At 51.9% G+C, this 13,252-nt stretch overlaps 1 protein-coding gene across 2 annotated transcripts; it reads right to left on the bottom strand.

Annotated features, from left to right (window-relative positions):
• Nucleotides 1–8,242: 8,242 nt before the first annotated feature.
• Nucleotides 8,243–11,707, bottom strand: LOC143648715 (uncharacterized). 2 transcript variants are annotated; one of them, XM_077119037.1, is made up of 7 exons: nucleotides 11,343–11,707; nucleotides 10,932–11,042; nucleotides 10,536–10,732; nucleotides 9,973–10,167; nucleotides 9,392–9,607; nucleotides 8,826–9,023; nucleotides 8,243–8,460 (listed from the first exon to the last, which is right to left on the bottom strand). In XM_077119037.1, the coding sequence occupies exons 1-7, from the start codon at nucleotides 11,478–11,480 to the stop codon at nucleotides 8,262–8,264; spliced, it is 1,254 nt and encodes a 417-aa protein (XP_076975152.1). In that variant the 5' UTR covers nucleotides 11,481–11,707; the 3' UTR covers nucleotides 8,243–8,261. The 2 variants fall into 2 exon arrangements, with proteins under 2 accessions (XP_076975152.1, XP_076975154.1); XM_077119039.1 differs by lacking the exon at nucleotides 8,826–9,023.
• Nucleotides 11,708–13,252: the final 1,545 nt, after the last annotated feature.

The following is a 13,252-nucleotide window of genomic DNA, read 5'->3' as shown; positions in this document are numbered from 1 at the left end:
GATTTGGAGGGTACCTTCTTGTAGAGCCTACGAGGACACTCACAGGATATCATCTCTAAACAGAGGCTTTGCCTGTACCTTCAAATGGCTGTGGCATAGCACTGTCAGCTCAGACACTTCAGGGTCGTCAACATGTGATGGCACCATTGAATCTCACGGTCAATTGCCCACTGCCACATTCCTGTCACTGTGAAGTAGATCCCTTGGTCCTTTGTGATATTATGTAGGGTCCTTACTGGTGGATCGAAATTCTGTAAGCTTTCAAATCTGGATGCTGTGTTGAGTTCTGTACCACAGGGTGATGCTTGCATAGCAATAAACTCTCCCTTTTCTTCCTTTATGTTCCACCCTTCCTTGACCCAGCATGCTCAGGAGCATGTGCCCCATATTCCCCAACTCCTGTAGCTGGGTCCTGCAGCTCCCTTGGGACAGTCCCCTTCCTCCCTCAGCAGACCTTTCTGGGTTATGCTGTGACTTACGGGTCTGGTGGTGAGTTTAGAGTAGGTCCTGAGGCTGGGGGTGAGGAGCACATGTTTTCTTACAAGGCAGAGGCCTTCAAGCAGTGTATGGTTTGTGTGTGTGCATTAAGCAGGGAAGAGTGATCCATTTGTATAGGCCCAGAGGGTTTGTGAGTATCAGATGTATCTGCCCAGATGTCACACCAAGACTCAGTCTCAATCCTTCCTCATCCACCACTCCCTTGACGTACAGTCAGAGGGGCAGAGAAGTGAGCCCTATCCCTGGAGACCTGTTACCTTTATACTCAATTCCTGGGAGAGATTGTCAGCCCATGAGCTGCAGGAATGTGAGCCTCTTTGTACCCTGCTGGGGTGCTTTGGGGCAATGCACCCCAGAAAGGCATGCTCTTAAACTTACTCCATTCCTGGGGGTGTGAGCTCTTATAAATAGGACCTTTCCTTTAGTTATGGAAGGCCCAGTTGGATCAGGATGGTCTTAATCCTATTACTGAAGGCCTTATAGAGAAGGTCAGAGAGAAAGGGAAAGCTGGAGGGAGCACGCAGAAGCTGGCGGCCAGTGGAACCCGGAAGAGAAGGGAGAAGCCAGGAGAGGCCGCCCTGAGCACTGCCACGTAACAGAAAAGCCAGGGACCAAGGAGCACCAGCAGCCAGCCCTGAGCTCACAGTCTTCCCGGAGAAAGCATCACCTTGATGATGCCTTGATTTGGGACTTCTGGCCTCAAAACCATGAGGCAATAAATTCCTGTTATTTAAGCTAATCCATTGCATGGTATTTGCTTTAGCAGCCAGCAAACTAAAACAGCTGCCAGGGAGGCTCTCTAACTTTCACCTTTGTCAAAAAATATTTTTTTCCCCAACACTCTCATTGAAAAATCTCCACACATGCACCGTCCACCACACCACACAATCAATGGCCCACAACACCCCCACACAGCTGTGCCCCCGCCACCACAACCATCCCCAGAGCACCTGCATCCCTCCAGAAAGAGAAACTAAACAAAGAGAGCTCGCCCATCCCACCCTCCCACCAACCACGGCACCCAATCCACCCGTCTTGCACCCCCCCCACCTATGCAGGTCCATCCCCCAGTCTTCCTGATTAGATTCCACCCCACCCACGCTCAATTTGCTGCTGGTGCTAAGCCTCATTTTCTTTTCTTTTTTGATGTTTTTCTTGGGGGGTGTCCCACACCTGCACTCCAGCTGTATTGTGCGTCCGGTGGCTTGCAGTGTTGTCTCTCGGTTGTGTGTCCTTCACCATAATCATTTGTTGGGTGTTTGCATTGCTCCAGGGAAGGAAATGGAAGGAGGAGGGGGAGCTCGTGCCTTCCATGCCCCTTTCCTCCCCCTTTCATTGACCCATAGTGTTTTGGTCTACCTGGTTTTTGCCCTTTAAAAAAAGTATCTTTAAAAAGTGATTGGTGATGAAACCCCTCGTCCTTAATCGTGTTTCTCTAATGTATTGATGGTACCCAGCAGCAGTCCTCTGAATTCTCAGTCCTTCTGTCACTTCTGCAAACTTTCCTGCCTTCCCTTCCTTGTTATATTTATCCTCTATCCATCACCAGCACCAAGTTCTCATTGCCAGCCAGACTGGGTGACTTGATGACAAACCCCACTTTCGAGTCTGCTTTCCAGAACCCACCCTGGTACCCACCATAATGGGTTGGATGCTGAGGCAGAGACTTGTGCTCAGGGGCTTATTTGGGGTGCTAGAACTGAGAGAAGAGAGCAGGACTGGACCGAGAGAGAAACTAGGTCTCAATCCCATGGGGATCCATGACACCGGGACAGCCTTCAGCGAGGTCCTGGATTGATCTGGGGACCAGATCTTTGTATCCTCACAGCTAGTCACTGGCTATGGGCTGCCTTTAGGTGGGGAGGGAGACCTTAGGCCAGGAAGCTCCTTTGGCTGACGACCATTCAGGGGCTAAACCTAAACGTGAGCAACACTCTGGCAGCCGGCCTGAGTCCTGGCAGGGGATCTGGGTAACTCACCCCAGTACCCACCACAGACGTGCCTTAGGAAAGAGTTAAGCCAGTGAGGCAGCACTTACCCAGCCAGTCTCAGAAAGGACTCTGCTCTCACATTGTCTTCCTTAAGCATCAATCACCCAAGCTCTACCCTCTGTCTATCTCCTGACAACCTGTGCTCTCTAACTTACTTTCTGTTTTGATGAAACATTTAGATATCATTTGGTTGTAAAAACTACTCTTCAGGAATCAACACCATAGAGATTTTGTGTTAACAACTGAAATTTAAAGCAGATTTTTTTTGTCCTTTCAGTTTTCCATATACCACTCGAAAGTTATGGGGAGGTATTCCTGTAATAATGGAATGTTTTATTATTTGTCGATATTTTTTGCATTGAAAATAGATGTGTGTGATTATCATGTGAAATTTTCTTGTTCAAATTCAAAAGGCAAATAGGACCGAATGTTTCGAAGGTTTTTCTTTTGTTCTTCTGTTTTGCTGACTGACATGTTTTGAGATGCTATTGTTTGTGTGTGTCTTATTTATCGATGGGATTGGAGAGGACATTACTTAGCAATTCTTTCAGCGCCCTGGCCTGGAATATTTCCATTTTTGACCAGTTTGTGTGCCTTTTTCTGAACACTGGGTGTTAATAAAACCTCTTCTGCCTCTGCCTTTCTCTTGTCTGGTGGACGTAGAAGAAGCAGAAATGGAGCTGGTGCCAAATGGTCCGACAGAGGCAATGCAAGGCCAACCACGATTCCCACAGCCCACTTTGCCGTGAACAGAGGTGACGGCAGCACGTGGCTGGGAGTACAATTAACCGCTGAGTTGTGTGCGAATGTGGTTGATGGGGGAGTCTAGAGTCACATGTCACTAGAAGTCAAACCTTGGGATTGTCTGACAATAAATTTCGTGGTAGATTAATCACTATGATTAATACAAATACAAAACCATCTTCCATGCACAAGAACAAATGGATGAAACTTTTACAGACAGTTAACAGTAGAGTGATTCATGGGACAAAATGCACCTATTACAACCAGTGGACTATAATTAACAGTAATATCTTCATATTCCTTCATCAACAGTACAAATGTACCGCGCCAAGGCTAGGGATCAGTGAAAGGGTGGATAAAGGGAATGGGATGTTTTGGGTTTCCGCTTTTTTTTTTTTTCCCTTTTCTTGGAGTAATGAAAATGTTCTAACATTGATTGTGGTGATGAATATGCAACTATGTGATGATATTGTGCGCTATTGATTATATACTTTGAATGGACTATATGGTGTGTGAATATATCTCAGTCAATTTGTATAAAAATGGAGCTGGTGAAAACTTTAGCCCTTTATTCTGTCTCACCTCTTTTCCCTATGAGCCTTTGATTCTCTCTTTTAAGACATGCAATCGATCATCCATTGCTGGTGCTGTAGAGACCCCCTTCTAAATGCAAATATGTGCTTTTGTTCTCAATTGCACACCATCATTTATTTTAGAAAGTTTCAGGCAAAGCTAATGGGATCTACATGCTTATCTTCTTAATAATCAGCCTTGGAATTCATCCATACATCTATCCATCCACCTGTCCATTCATTCACGCATTCATTCATTCATTCAATCTTTTGAACACCTACCTATGCCACATACTATCCCACATACTGAGGATACACTATAAACAGAGAAGAAAATACATCCCTGCTGGATAGAGGACAAATAGCGTTCCGGTTAATTTTAGCTGGAACTATGAAAGTACAAATACAATTTCATTTTGTTCAAAAAGAAAATATGGCTGGAGGGTGATGATTCAAGGGTTTTATAACTGGGATGATTTATACCCTTTGGGCATGTGTGTGCGCACATGTTTTCAAACATTAGAGCAAGCATTCATCGAATTCCTGTGTCACCCAATACCACAGAATAAAATGAAATGTGGGTTTCTGGAAGATGGTAATGGCCGTGGTAGGTGGTGGAAACCAGTGTAGACATGTTACAAAGTAACATTTTATGTACAATGCGCTCTCGTTCAGGTGATTATGCTGCAGTGCCATCTGCTGGTTGATAAGAGGGAAAGCTTTTCAATGTATACTTCACTGGGGCCAGTGAACCAATAGAGGGCACCCAAACTCTTTTAAAAGACTGCACATTTTGAGCCTCTCTCACTCAGTGGCAACCACTGCTTCTTTTTCCCCACTGAGGAAAGCACATGGTCCTTGCAGTGTTTCTCATCATTTGGTGGATGGTGGAATCGTGAGATGCAGGGTCCAGAGCAGGGGGCCTGCGTGTCTCAGACTCACTTGTAAGCAAAGGTGATCCCCTTCTCTCCAGGTCCTACCCTCACTCCCCAAAGAGGGAATGCAGTGCTTTTGACACATGAACCCAAATCTAGGATGCGCTTCCCATTGAGAGGTGGGGTGTCCATGGCCTCTCTTGGAGTCTGGACCCCAGGCTGAGAAGATGCATGGCTGTGACTGTCATAGGCAAGATTCCAAGATGACCCCACAGGCTCACGTCCTTGTGCGGCCCCCTTCCCTTTGGGGGGGGGTGGTGGACCCGTGACTGTGGGGAGCTGGCTTTTGTCTGGGGGTGTCACAGTATAGGGCAAAGAGGATTCTCCAAATGGACTGAGTCGAATCACATGTGCCCTCTAAAGGCAGAGTGTTTTCTCCAGCTGGGAGCCGTGCTGGGGCTGGGGCAGGGGCAGCTCTGAACACTGCGCTGATGACCTTGACGGAAGCCACCCGTCGTCGCCCGAGGAGAGCCTGTCCCCAGGCCTCCAAACATCAGAATTGATGTGAGAAAGGAAAAGAGGAGAATCAGGGCAAAAACGCACCACACTGGCCTTAGAATTGTGTTCCTATGCACATAGATCTGGAATTATCTGAGTTTTGAATTCGGCTCGGCCATCAGTGATGAGTCTCATGAACAAGATGCTGCAATTAGAGCACACGACTCCCCAGAGGCAGGACCCCTGCCGTCTGGCTCACCATTTTCCCCACCAGCCAGGCCCGGGCGTAAAGGAAAGGAAATGGTCACTACCACTCGGCAGGGGCAGAAACAGACGTGTCCTAGCAGAGAAGAAAGGGCCCCTGAGCCAGCACAGGAAGGGGCTGCTCGGGGCTCGACGAGGCCAGGTGCTGGGCACTCCCAGGAGCCAGGAGGTGGCTTCAATGGCCAGCCAGGACCAGCCTGGGGCACCTGCCAGCATCTGAGGCCGAGGGGCCTGACACCTCGGAGGGGACAGGGAGAGCCCAGGGAGCCAGGCCATCGGATGGGGGTCCCTCGGGCGGGGCCAGAGCCGGCCCTGAGCAGGACGGTGGGGATGGGGTGGCTGAGGGCAGAGAGGGAAGCACCGGGCAGGAAGGGGCAGGGGCCAGGCCAGGCAGCCCCGGGAGGTCCCAGGGCAGCTTCAGAGGAGAGCAGTGCAGCCGGAACCCCTGGCAGCCCCCGGGTCCCCAGTGGCCCGAGGCTGGAAGGCAGGAGGCATGTGAAGGGCCCGGCAGGGCACCGGGCAGCAGCGGGGCCACCAGCGCTCATCTGTCCTGGGGGCACTGGGCGGAGGTCGGGGCTCCCCAGGGCAGGGGCGCAGAGCCGGGACCAACCCCTGCGGGCCTCTCACAGCCTCCCACCCGCGCTGCCCTCCAAGCCAGTTCCCTCCTCTGCTGCCTCGTCTCAGAGGAGCCACAGCTGAGGGGAGTCCCAAATGCTCTGCTTCTCAACCAGAGCCACACGCCCAGCTCTGAGGTCCCCAGCAGGGTGGCACAAGGAGCCGCGAGCACAGAGCAAGTTCAAGAAGTAGCAGGCATTATGGAGAGGGCAGAGGCCGGACAGCCCATTCACCTCCTCCCCTAGCCATCTCAGGAAAGGCCCTTTAGGGACAGAGAAGAGGAGAACCCCCATGGGTGCCACGGGGCTCTGGGGCTCTGTGCACATCCCCTCCTTCCTTCTCAGTGCCATCGAGAAAGCAGACAGGGTCTCCCTCCTTTGCACTCCCGGGGCCAGCCAGCCGGGATCCCAGCTCACACTCGCCCCTCCCGGGTCAGCCTTGATGACGCCTGTCCTGCAGGTAAACCCAGCCCCATGGGTCACCTGCAGCAAACTCCCTGCCTGCCATGACCTCGGGCTGCAGGCCCTCACCTCCCTGCCCCTCTGGAGTCCAGCCTGTCCCCTTCTCACTTCCTTCCAGCCAGCATCTCCTGTCAGCCTTTGGAAGGAGTTGGAGGGATAAGTTTGTCCAACCTCACCTCAAGAAGGCAGCCTTTGATAAATCCTCCTCTGCAGGAGGAAAAACAGTGTGTGTGTGTGTGTGTGTGGTGCATGCGTGTGCACATGCATGCAGGAAAACATTCAGCAGAGGGCCTTTTCCTTCCGTGCTGGGGGCAGGGAGGCTGGTAAGTTCCGTGCAGGCCCAGATGCCAGGTCCAGGAAGTCAGCAGCGTGAGCCTTGCCCGGTGTCTGCTCTTCCCATCCTGCCCAGTGCTGAGGACAGAGGGACGGGGTGGCCGCTGACCTTGAACTGCTCCCGGCCCCACGTGACCTGATTCTATCCCCGCTGGCTCGAGAGGGGAAGGGACGCCGGCACTTTTCATTTCCCACATCAGGCTCAGGGATGGGGTTCGGGTGGTTCGTTGGCTTAAACCCATCTGCTGGGGGATGCTGTGTGGCGGCCAAAACCAGGCTGGCCCCTGTCCCCAGACAGGCCGGGGCACCTGTCCACAGGCCTTAGCCAGGCCCTCCTTAGGTGGCCAGGTGAGAAGCGGCTGTTTGGACTTCCCTGAAATGTCCTCCAGGTCTGGGGTCAATTTCCCACTTACACTGGTTCCAGACCCACAGAAAGGGATTCGATTTGAATCCATGGTTTGCTGTCAACCCAACAGCCTCCACCACCACCTGCTCTCACCTCCGGGTCTCAGTGGTGTTCACAAGACCCATCCCTGCCGCGCTGACCCACCCAACCCTGCACAGACTGCCCACCCTCCTGGCCACCCCCTGGAAGGTTAGGAAGTCTGTTTCCCAGCCCCCCCTCCTCTGTGGATGGGGAGAGCACAGCCTGGTGGTCTCTGGTTCATGGCTCTACAGGACATCATGTCATCCCTCTCAAAAGAGATGAAGCCCGTGAACACATTTAAGACTCCATATGATAAAAGTCAATCAGAATGAAAGAAGTTAGGGACACTAACACACAGAAGTCTGAGATGAGGCTTTAAGCATGAAAGCAGAAATTGAACTAGGAGCTTGCTTTTAGTCAGGGCAAAGAGGGAAACATCTCAGGGCAAACTTTTCATCTGATCAAACAAGGAACACGCATCCACTTGGTGAGAAAAAATCTTTCCTGATGCTGAATTTTAGGAGGAAGATGCCTCAAACCTTCACAGAGGGTAAGGTGTAAATACAAGTAAAATAGCTAACTCCATGATCTGCCACAGCTTTCCCTTTCCCCACATGAGGATCCCAATTTCCTTGTCAATCCTGAGGAATTCACCAGAAACCTCCATGCCCTGCCCCCAACCTCCTTCCAACGTCACCTGCAGGACTGGAATGCGCTGTGAACACCTGGCCAAACAGGGCAGTGTCTGTTCTCTTCTTTAGTACAGCTGAGACCTCCAACCCCCTTTGTCCCATCCTCCCAGATGCCCAGCTACCATGCATGGTGGAGGAGTTCCTGTGGATAATTTCCATGAGGCCGCAGGCACGCCTTTCCCACCTGCTCTACACGGTCCACTTTCTGCCTGTACCCGGGGTCCCTTGTGGACTGACCCAGCCACACCTGGATTAGGCAGGGGTCAAAAGCATAAAATAAATATTTAAATTTTATTTAAACAAGAAAATGGAAAAAACAAGGAAAAAAATTATGAATAAAAAAACATAAACTCTTTGCTGGTTTCCCAGCAATGTGCTTGGAGAGGACAAATTAACGGACTCCAGGCACTGCCCAGGTTGTCCACCACCTGGCGCTGGATTGGGTCTGACCTGGTTTGGACTGCTGGTCCCGTGGAGGGTCCTCTTCACACTGCGTGGGAGAAGAGAAGGACAAGCCATGAGTGACTCTGCCATGGCTGCAAGAACGGTCAGGATGCCATAAATGGAAGGTCATGACCAAGTGCTGACTTATCTCTGCCTACCCTTGAGCATCTCATCCTTCACACTGTCCCTCTGGCAACAGAGGAACAGCCTATCTCCCATGCTCAATTTAAGAAGCTCCACTTGAGGGAGCTCATCCCCTGTTCATTACCTTTTGTCCTACCAAAGCCAGCATCTTGTGTACTCAATCCCACCCCTTGGTCATGGCCCCTGAGGATCAGAGACAGCAAGTGACATCCCATGTCTCATGTCAGGAGTTGCTGAATTGAGAGGGATGGTGGGCAGGGCACTGACCTTGAGACCAGCTGATGCATGTTGTGCTCCGGTGGGAAACTTGTTCCCATATTCCCCTGACCAATGGTCTTTAATAATAATAATACAAAGACTGATGTTGTGGTCATGAGGCACAGCTCAGGTTCTAAACCAACAGGCCCTGTGGATGGCCTGAACCAGGTTTGACTCCTCCAGGTGGTCAACAGAGTCATCTTCACACTATGAGGGAAGAGATAAGGACATGCCATGAATGGCTCCTCCATGGGTGCCAAAAGGGTCAGGGAAGCACAACAGAAGTTTATGAGAATGTGTTGATTTCTCTCTGCCTGCCCGTGAGGGTCTCCTCCTGCACACTGCCCTTGTGGCAAGAGAGGAACAGCCTGTCACCCATGCCCAACTTGAGAGGCTTCATTTGGCCCCACCCATCCCATGGCTCATCCCCTTGTGTTCTCACTAGCCCTGTGTCCTGTGTGCTTTCACTCCCACCACTCAGATGTATCCCCTGAGGCCTGGGGAGTTGATAAGACATCGCAGATCCTATGGCAAGTGCTAACTGACTCTGCAGTGATGTTGGCAAGGGCACTGACCTGGTGGCCATCTGGTCCAGGACCTGTTGGTGGCGGGTGATGTATCCGCCATTCCCCAGGATGTTGGCCAACACACAGGGTTCCCTGTGCATCTGAAGAGGGACCTGGAGATCCCCGGTCCTCTTTCTCCAGCTGGCCCTCTGAAAGATGTTAACTGGCCCTGCATTGAGTCTGGCCTGGTTTGGATTCCAGGTCCCATGGAGGGTCCTCTTCACACTGCGTGGGAGAAGAGAAGGACATGCTGTGAGTGGCTCCTCCATGGCTGGAAGAAGGGTCAGGACACCATAAATGAAGGTTCAGGAGCATGTGTTGACTTCTCTCTGCCTACCGTGAGGGTCTTATGCCTTATACTGTCCCTCGGGCAACAGAGGAACAGCCTATCTCCCATGCTCAATTTAAGAAGCTCCACTTGAGGGCGATCATCCCCTGATCATTACCTTTGTGCTACCATAGCCTGCGTCTTGGGTTCTCTCAATCCCACCCCTTGGTCATGGCCCCTGAGGATCAGAGACAGCAAGTGACATCCCATGTCTCATGGCAGGGGTTGCTGAATCAAGAGGGATGGTGAACAAGGCACTGACCTTGAGACCAGCTGCCACACTTGCTGTTCTGGTGGGAACCTCGTTCTCATGTTCCCCGGGCAAGTGGTCTTGCAAATAAATTCAAAGATTGTAGTTGTGGCCACCAGGCACAGCTCAGGTTCTAAACCAACAGGCCCTGTGGATGGCCTGAACCAGGTTTGACTCCTCCAGGTGGTCAACAGAGTCATCTTCACACTATGAGGGAAGAGATAAGGACATGCCATGAATGGCTCCTCCATGGGTGCCAAAAGGGTCAGGGCAGCACAACAGAAGGTTATGAGTATGTGTTGATTTCTCTCTGCCTGCCCATGAGGGTCTCCTCCTGCACACTGCCCTTGTGGCAAGAGAGGAACAGCCTGTCACCCATGCCCAACTTGAGAGGTTTCATTTGGCTCCGCCCATCCCATGGCTCATCCCCTTGTGTTCTCAATAGCCCTGTGTCCTGTGTGCTTTCACTCCCACCACTCAGATGTATCCCCTGAGGCCTGGGGAGTTGATAAGACATCGCAGATCCCATGGCAAGTGCTAACTGACTCTGCAGTGATGTTGGCAAGGGCACTGACCTGGTGGCCATCTGGTCCAGGACCTGTTGGTGGCGGGTGATGTATCCGCCATTCCCCAGGATGTTGGCCAACACACAGGGTTCCCTGTGCATCTGAAGAGGCACCTGGTGATCCTCGGTCCTCTTTCCCCAGCTGGCCCTCTGGAGGTTCTTTACTGGTCTCCTCTCCTCCGCATCCGTTCCAATGTTTTCATCACCCTGGTTAGCAGTAGGAAACACATGTGCTCTTTGGGTTCACCCTAGGTTTCTCAATAACAGATCTGTCTGGGAGTCAGGATGAAGACTTACACTCTGGAATTCCTGAGTGATCATAGGGGTTGCTCAAGCTGGTTTTGATTCCCGGACGCCCCATCGATGTTTTGGCACCTAAGAGTGAAGCTCTATGCCCCCATCTCACCTGCAGTCTCCTCTGGGCACTGCTGTTGCTGTGGTCCACAGGTCTTGTGGTCACAGGGATGGTGTAGAAGTCGTAATCATCCAGTTCTGGGCCCCTCTTCCGGGTGGAGGTCTGTAAAGAGAAGACCATCATATAGGCTGGGAGGACAGGAGACATCAACTCCATGATTCTGGGTGAAGCCATGAGGTGGGTGCCCCTCCTGCTCTCCGTACCCCACGCAGCCATGACCTGGAAGGGGGCATCACAGATCCACCAGGTGTCCATCCCCAACCACCTGACCTTGCCAAGTGCCTGTCCCTGCGCATGTCCCCCCCCCCCCACACCCCATTCTGGGACTGGGAGGTCTCAGGCTGTCTGGGCAGGACCACCAGGGAGACTTGGCCTGAGCTCCTGGACAGGACCCTGGGTTACCCGGTGGGTCCTCCTGGTACAAGGCCAGAGGTTTCGAGGGCAGGAGCTGAGCCAGCGCCTGCAGCGTCGGAGGAGGCTGTCCCCATGGGGTCTCCTGAGGCCACGGCCTCTGCCCACAGGTAGACAACAGGAGAACATCTTGTTCTCTCAAGCACCTCTTTCCGACTGAGCAGTTAGGGGCTGTGTCTAGAATGTAGGTGCCTGGATACCGGGGTTCCAAGTTCTGTTAGGCTCCTTCTCCAAGGAAGTGAGGTCACCCCCTGGTCCCTTTCCTTGGTCCCCTCCATGAATGCAATCTCCCCCCGTGCTCCTCTGTGGGGTGACCGCCCTCCCTCTGCTCCCTGTCATCTCCCTCCCTGCACTGTGTCACCCTCACAACCCTCCACACTGCTCCCTACGGCATGGGGACGTCAGGAGGAAACTGAGGGCTCAGAGTCTGGTTCAGACCTGACTCTCCTTCTCCCAGTTCTGTGCTCCTGCAACTGCTGGTGCCTCTCAGCACCTCCCCCTCCCCCTCCAGCTCAAGGGACATTCCAGCTTCTCCTGCCCAGGGCCACCGATGGGGGATGTGTGATAATTCCTCTTACACTTGAGGCTGGGCTCACCTGTGCTACTGCAGGGGCTGAGAGGGGGAAGGACGGCCTGTGGGGTGGAGGCAGCAGGGACCCACCTCTACTCAGGGCTGAGCTCACAGGTGTGGTCTTGGGAAAGTCACAAACCCCTTGACTTCATTTCTCAGTCCACATCCAGGGTGGCTCGAAAGTCAGAGAAAAGCAGCCTTGTTCCCCTTGGGTGTAAACCTCCAAAGGCATCCCATTCTCGCTAGCATTTCCTCCATGCTTCCACAAGGTGTGTCCTCTCCCTGGGCCCCCGAAGGTGGTGTGGTGCTCTGCCATGCTCTGTGCCACCCCAAGCGCTCAGTTCCCCAAACCACCAAACCTGTTTCTGCTGACCAGGTCCCCAAGCGAGTGGAACATATCGTTCAGGGCCTGAGAGCACCGCGGGGCACTGGTGGAGAACCGAGGGTGACACTTCTCCTAGCCCAATCAGAGAAGGGGAAACTGAGGCCTTCTCTCCAGGAGCCTCTTCCCCTCTGGGGTTCGCCCACCTTTCAGTGCCCAGCATGGGGACAGGCCTCCAGCTCCCTCTTCTCCTGGATGCCCTCGCATGCCCTGGGGAGGCAGACCCCTGTGGATTCTGTGACCCGACATCCTGCCATTTCCCCACCTCCAGCTGAATCATCCCCACAGCAGTGTTTGTGAGGTGGTTCCTCATTGCATTTCCCTAACGCCTGTTGATGTTAAATATGCTCTCATATGCTTGTGGTCCCTTTGCATCTCTTCTTTGCAGAAATGCCTGTTTATGTTTATACCCGTTTTACATGTGGTTGTAGGTGCTTTTGTTGTTTACTGGTGGCAGGCTTCTATATATTCTGGATGAATTAAACACGGATCAGACATAGGAATTTCTCCCTTTCTGTAGGTTGTCTTTTGACTTTCTTGATTATGTCCTTTGACGCACAGTTTTTTGTTATTGCCAAACTTCTAATAAACACTTCTTTATTATAAGTATTATTTGTTTTTCATATCATACCCCCCACTCCTCCCCCTTACTGATCACCAGCATTACAATCTAAATTTATTTTGACATTCCTCCCCCATTATTCATCTTTATTCCATATGTTTTACTCATCTGTTGACAAGGTAGATAAAAGGAGCATCAGACCCAAGGTTTTCACAATCACACAGTCACACTGTGAAAGCTATATCATTATACAGTCATCTTCAAGAAACATGGCTACTGGAACACAGCTCTACATTTTCAGGCCATTCCTTCCCTCCAGCCTCTCCACTACATCGTGACTAACAGGTGATATCTATTTAATGCCTAAGTATAACCTCCCGGATGAC

Source organism: Tamandua tetradactyla, chromosome 10, assembly GCF_023851605.1.
Source record: "Tamandua tetradactyla isolate mTamTet1 chromosome 10, mTamTet1.pri, whole genome shotgun sequence".
Lineage (NCBI taxonomy): Eukaryota > Metazoa > Chordata > Mammalia > Pilosa > Myrmecophagidae > Tamandua > Tamandua tetradactyla.
This window is presented reverse-complemented; position numbering and strand designations above follow the sequence as displayed.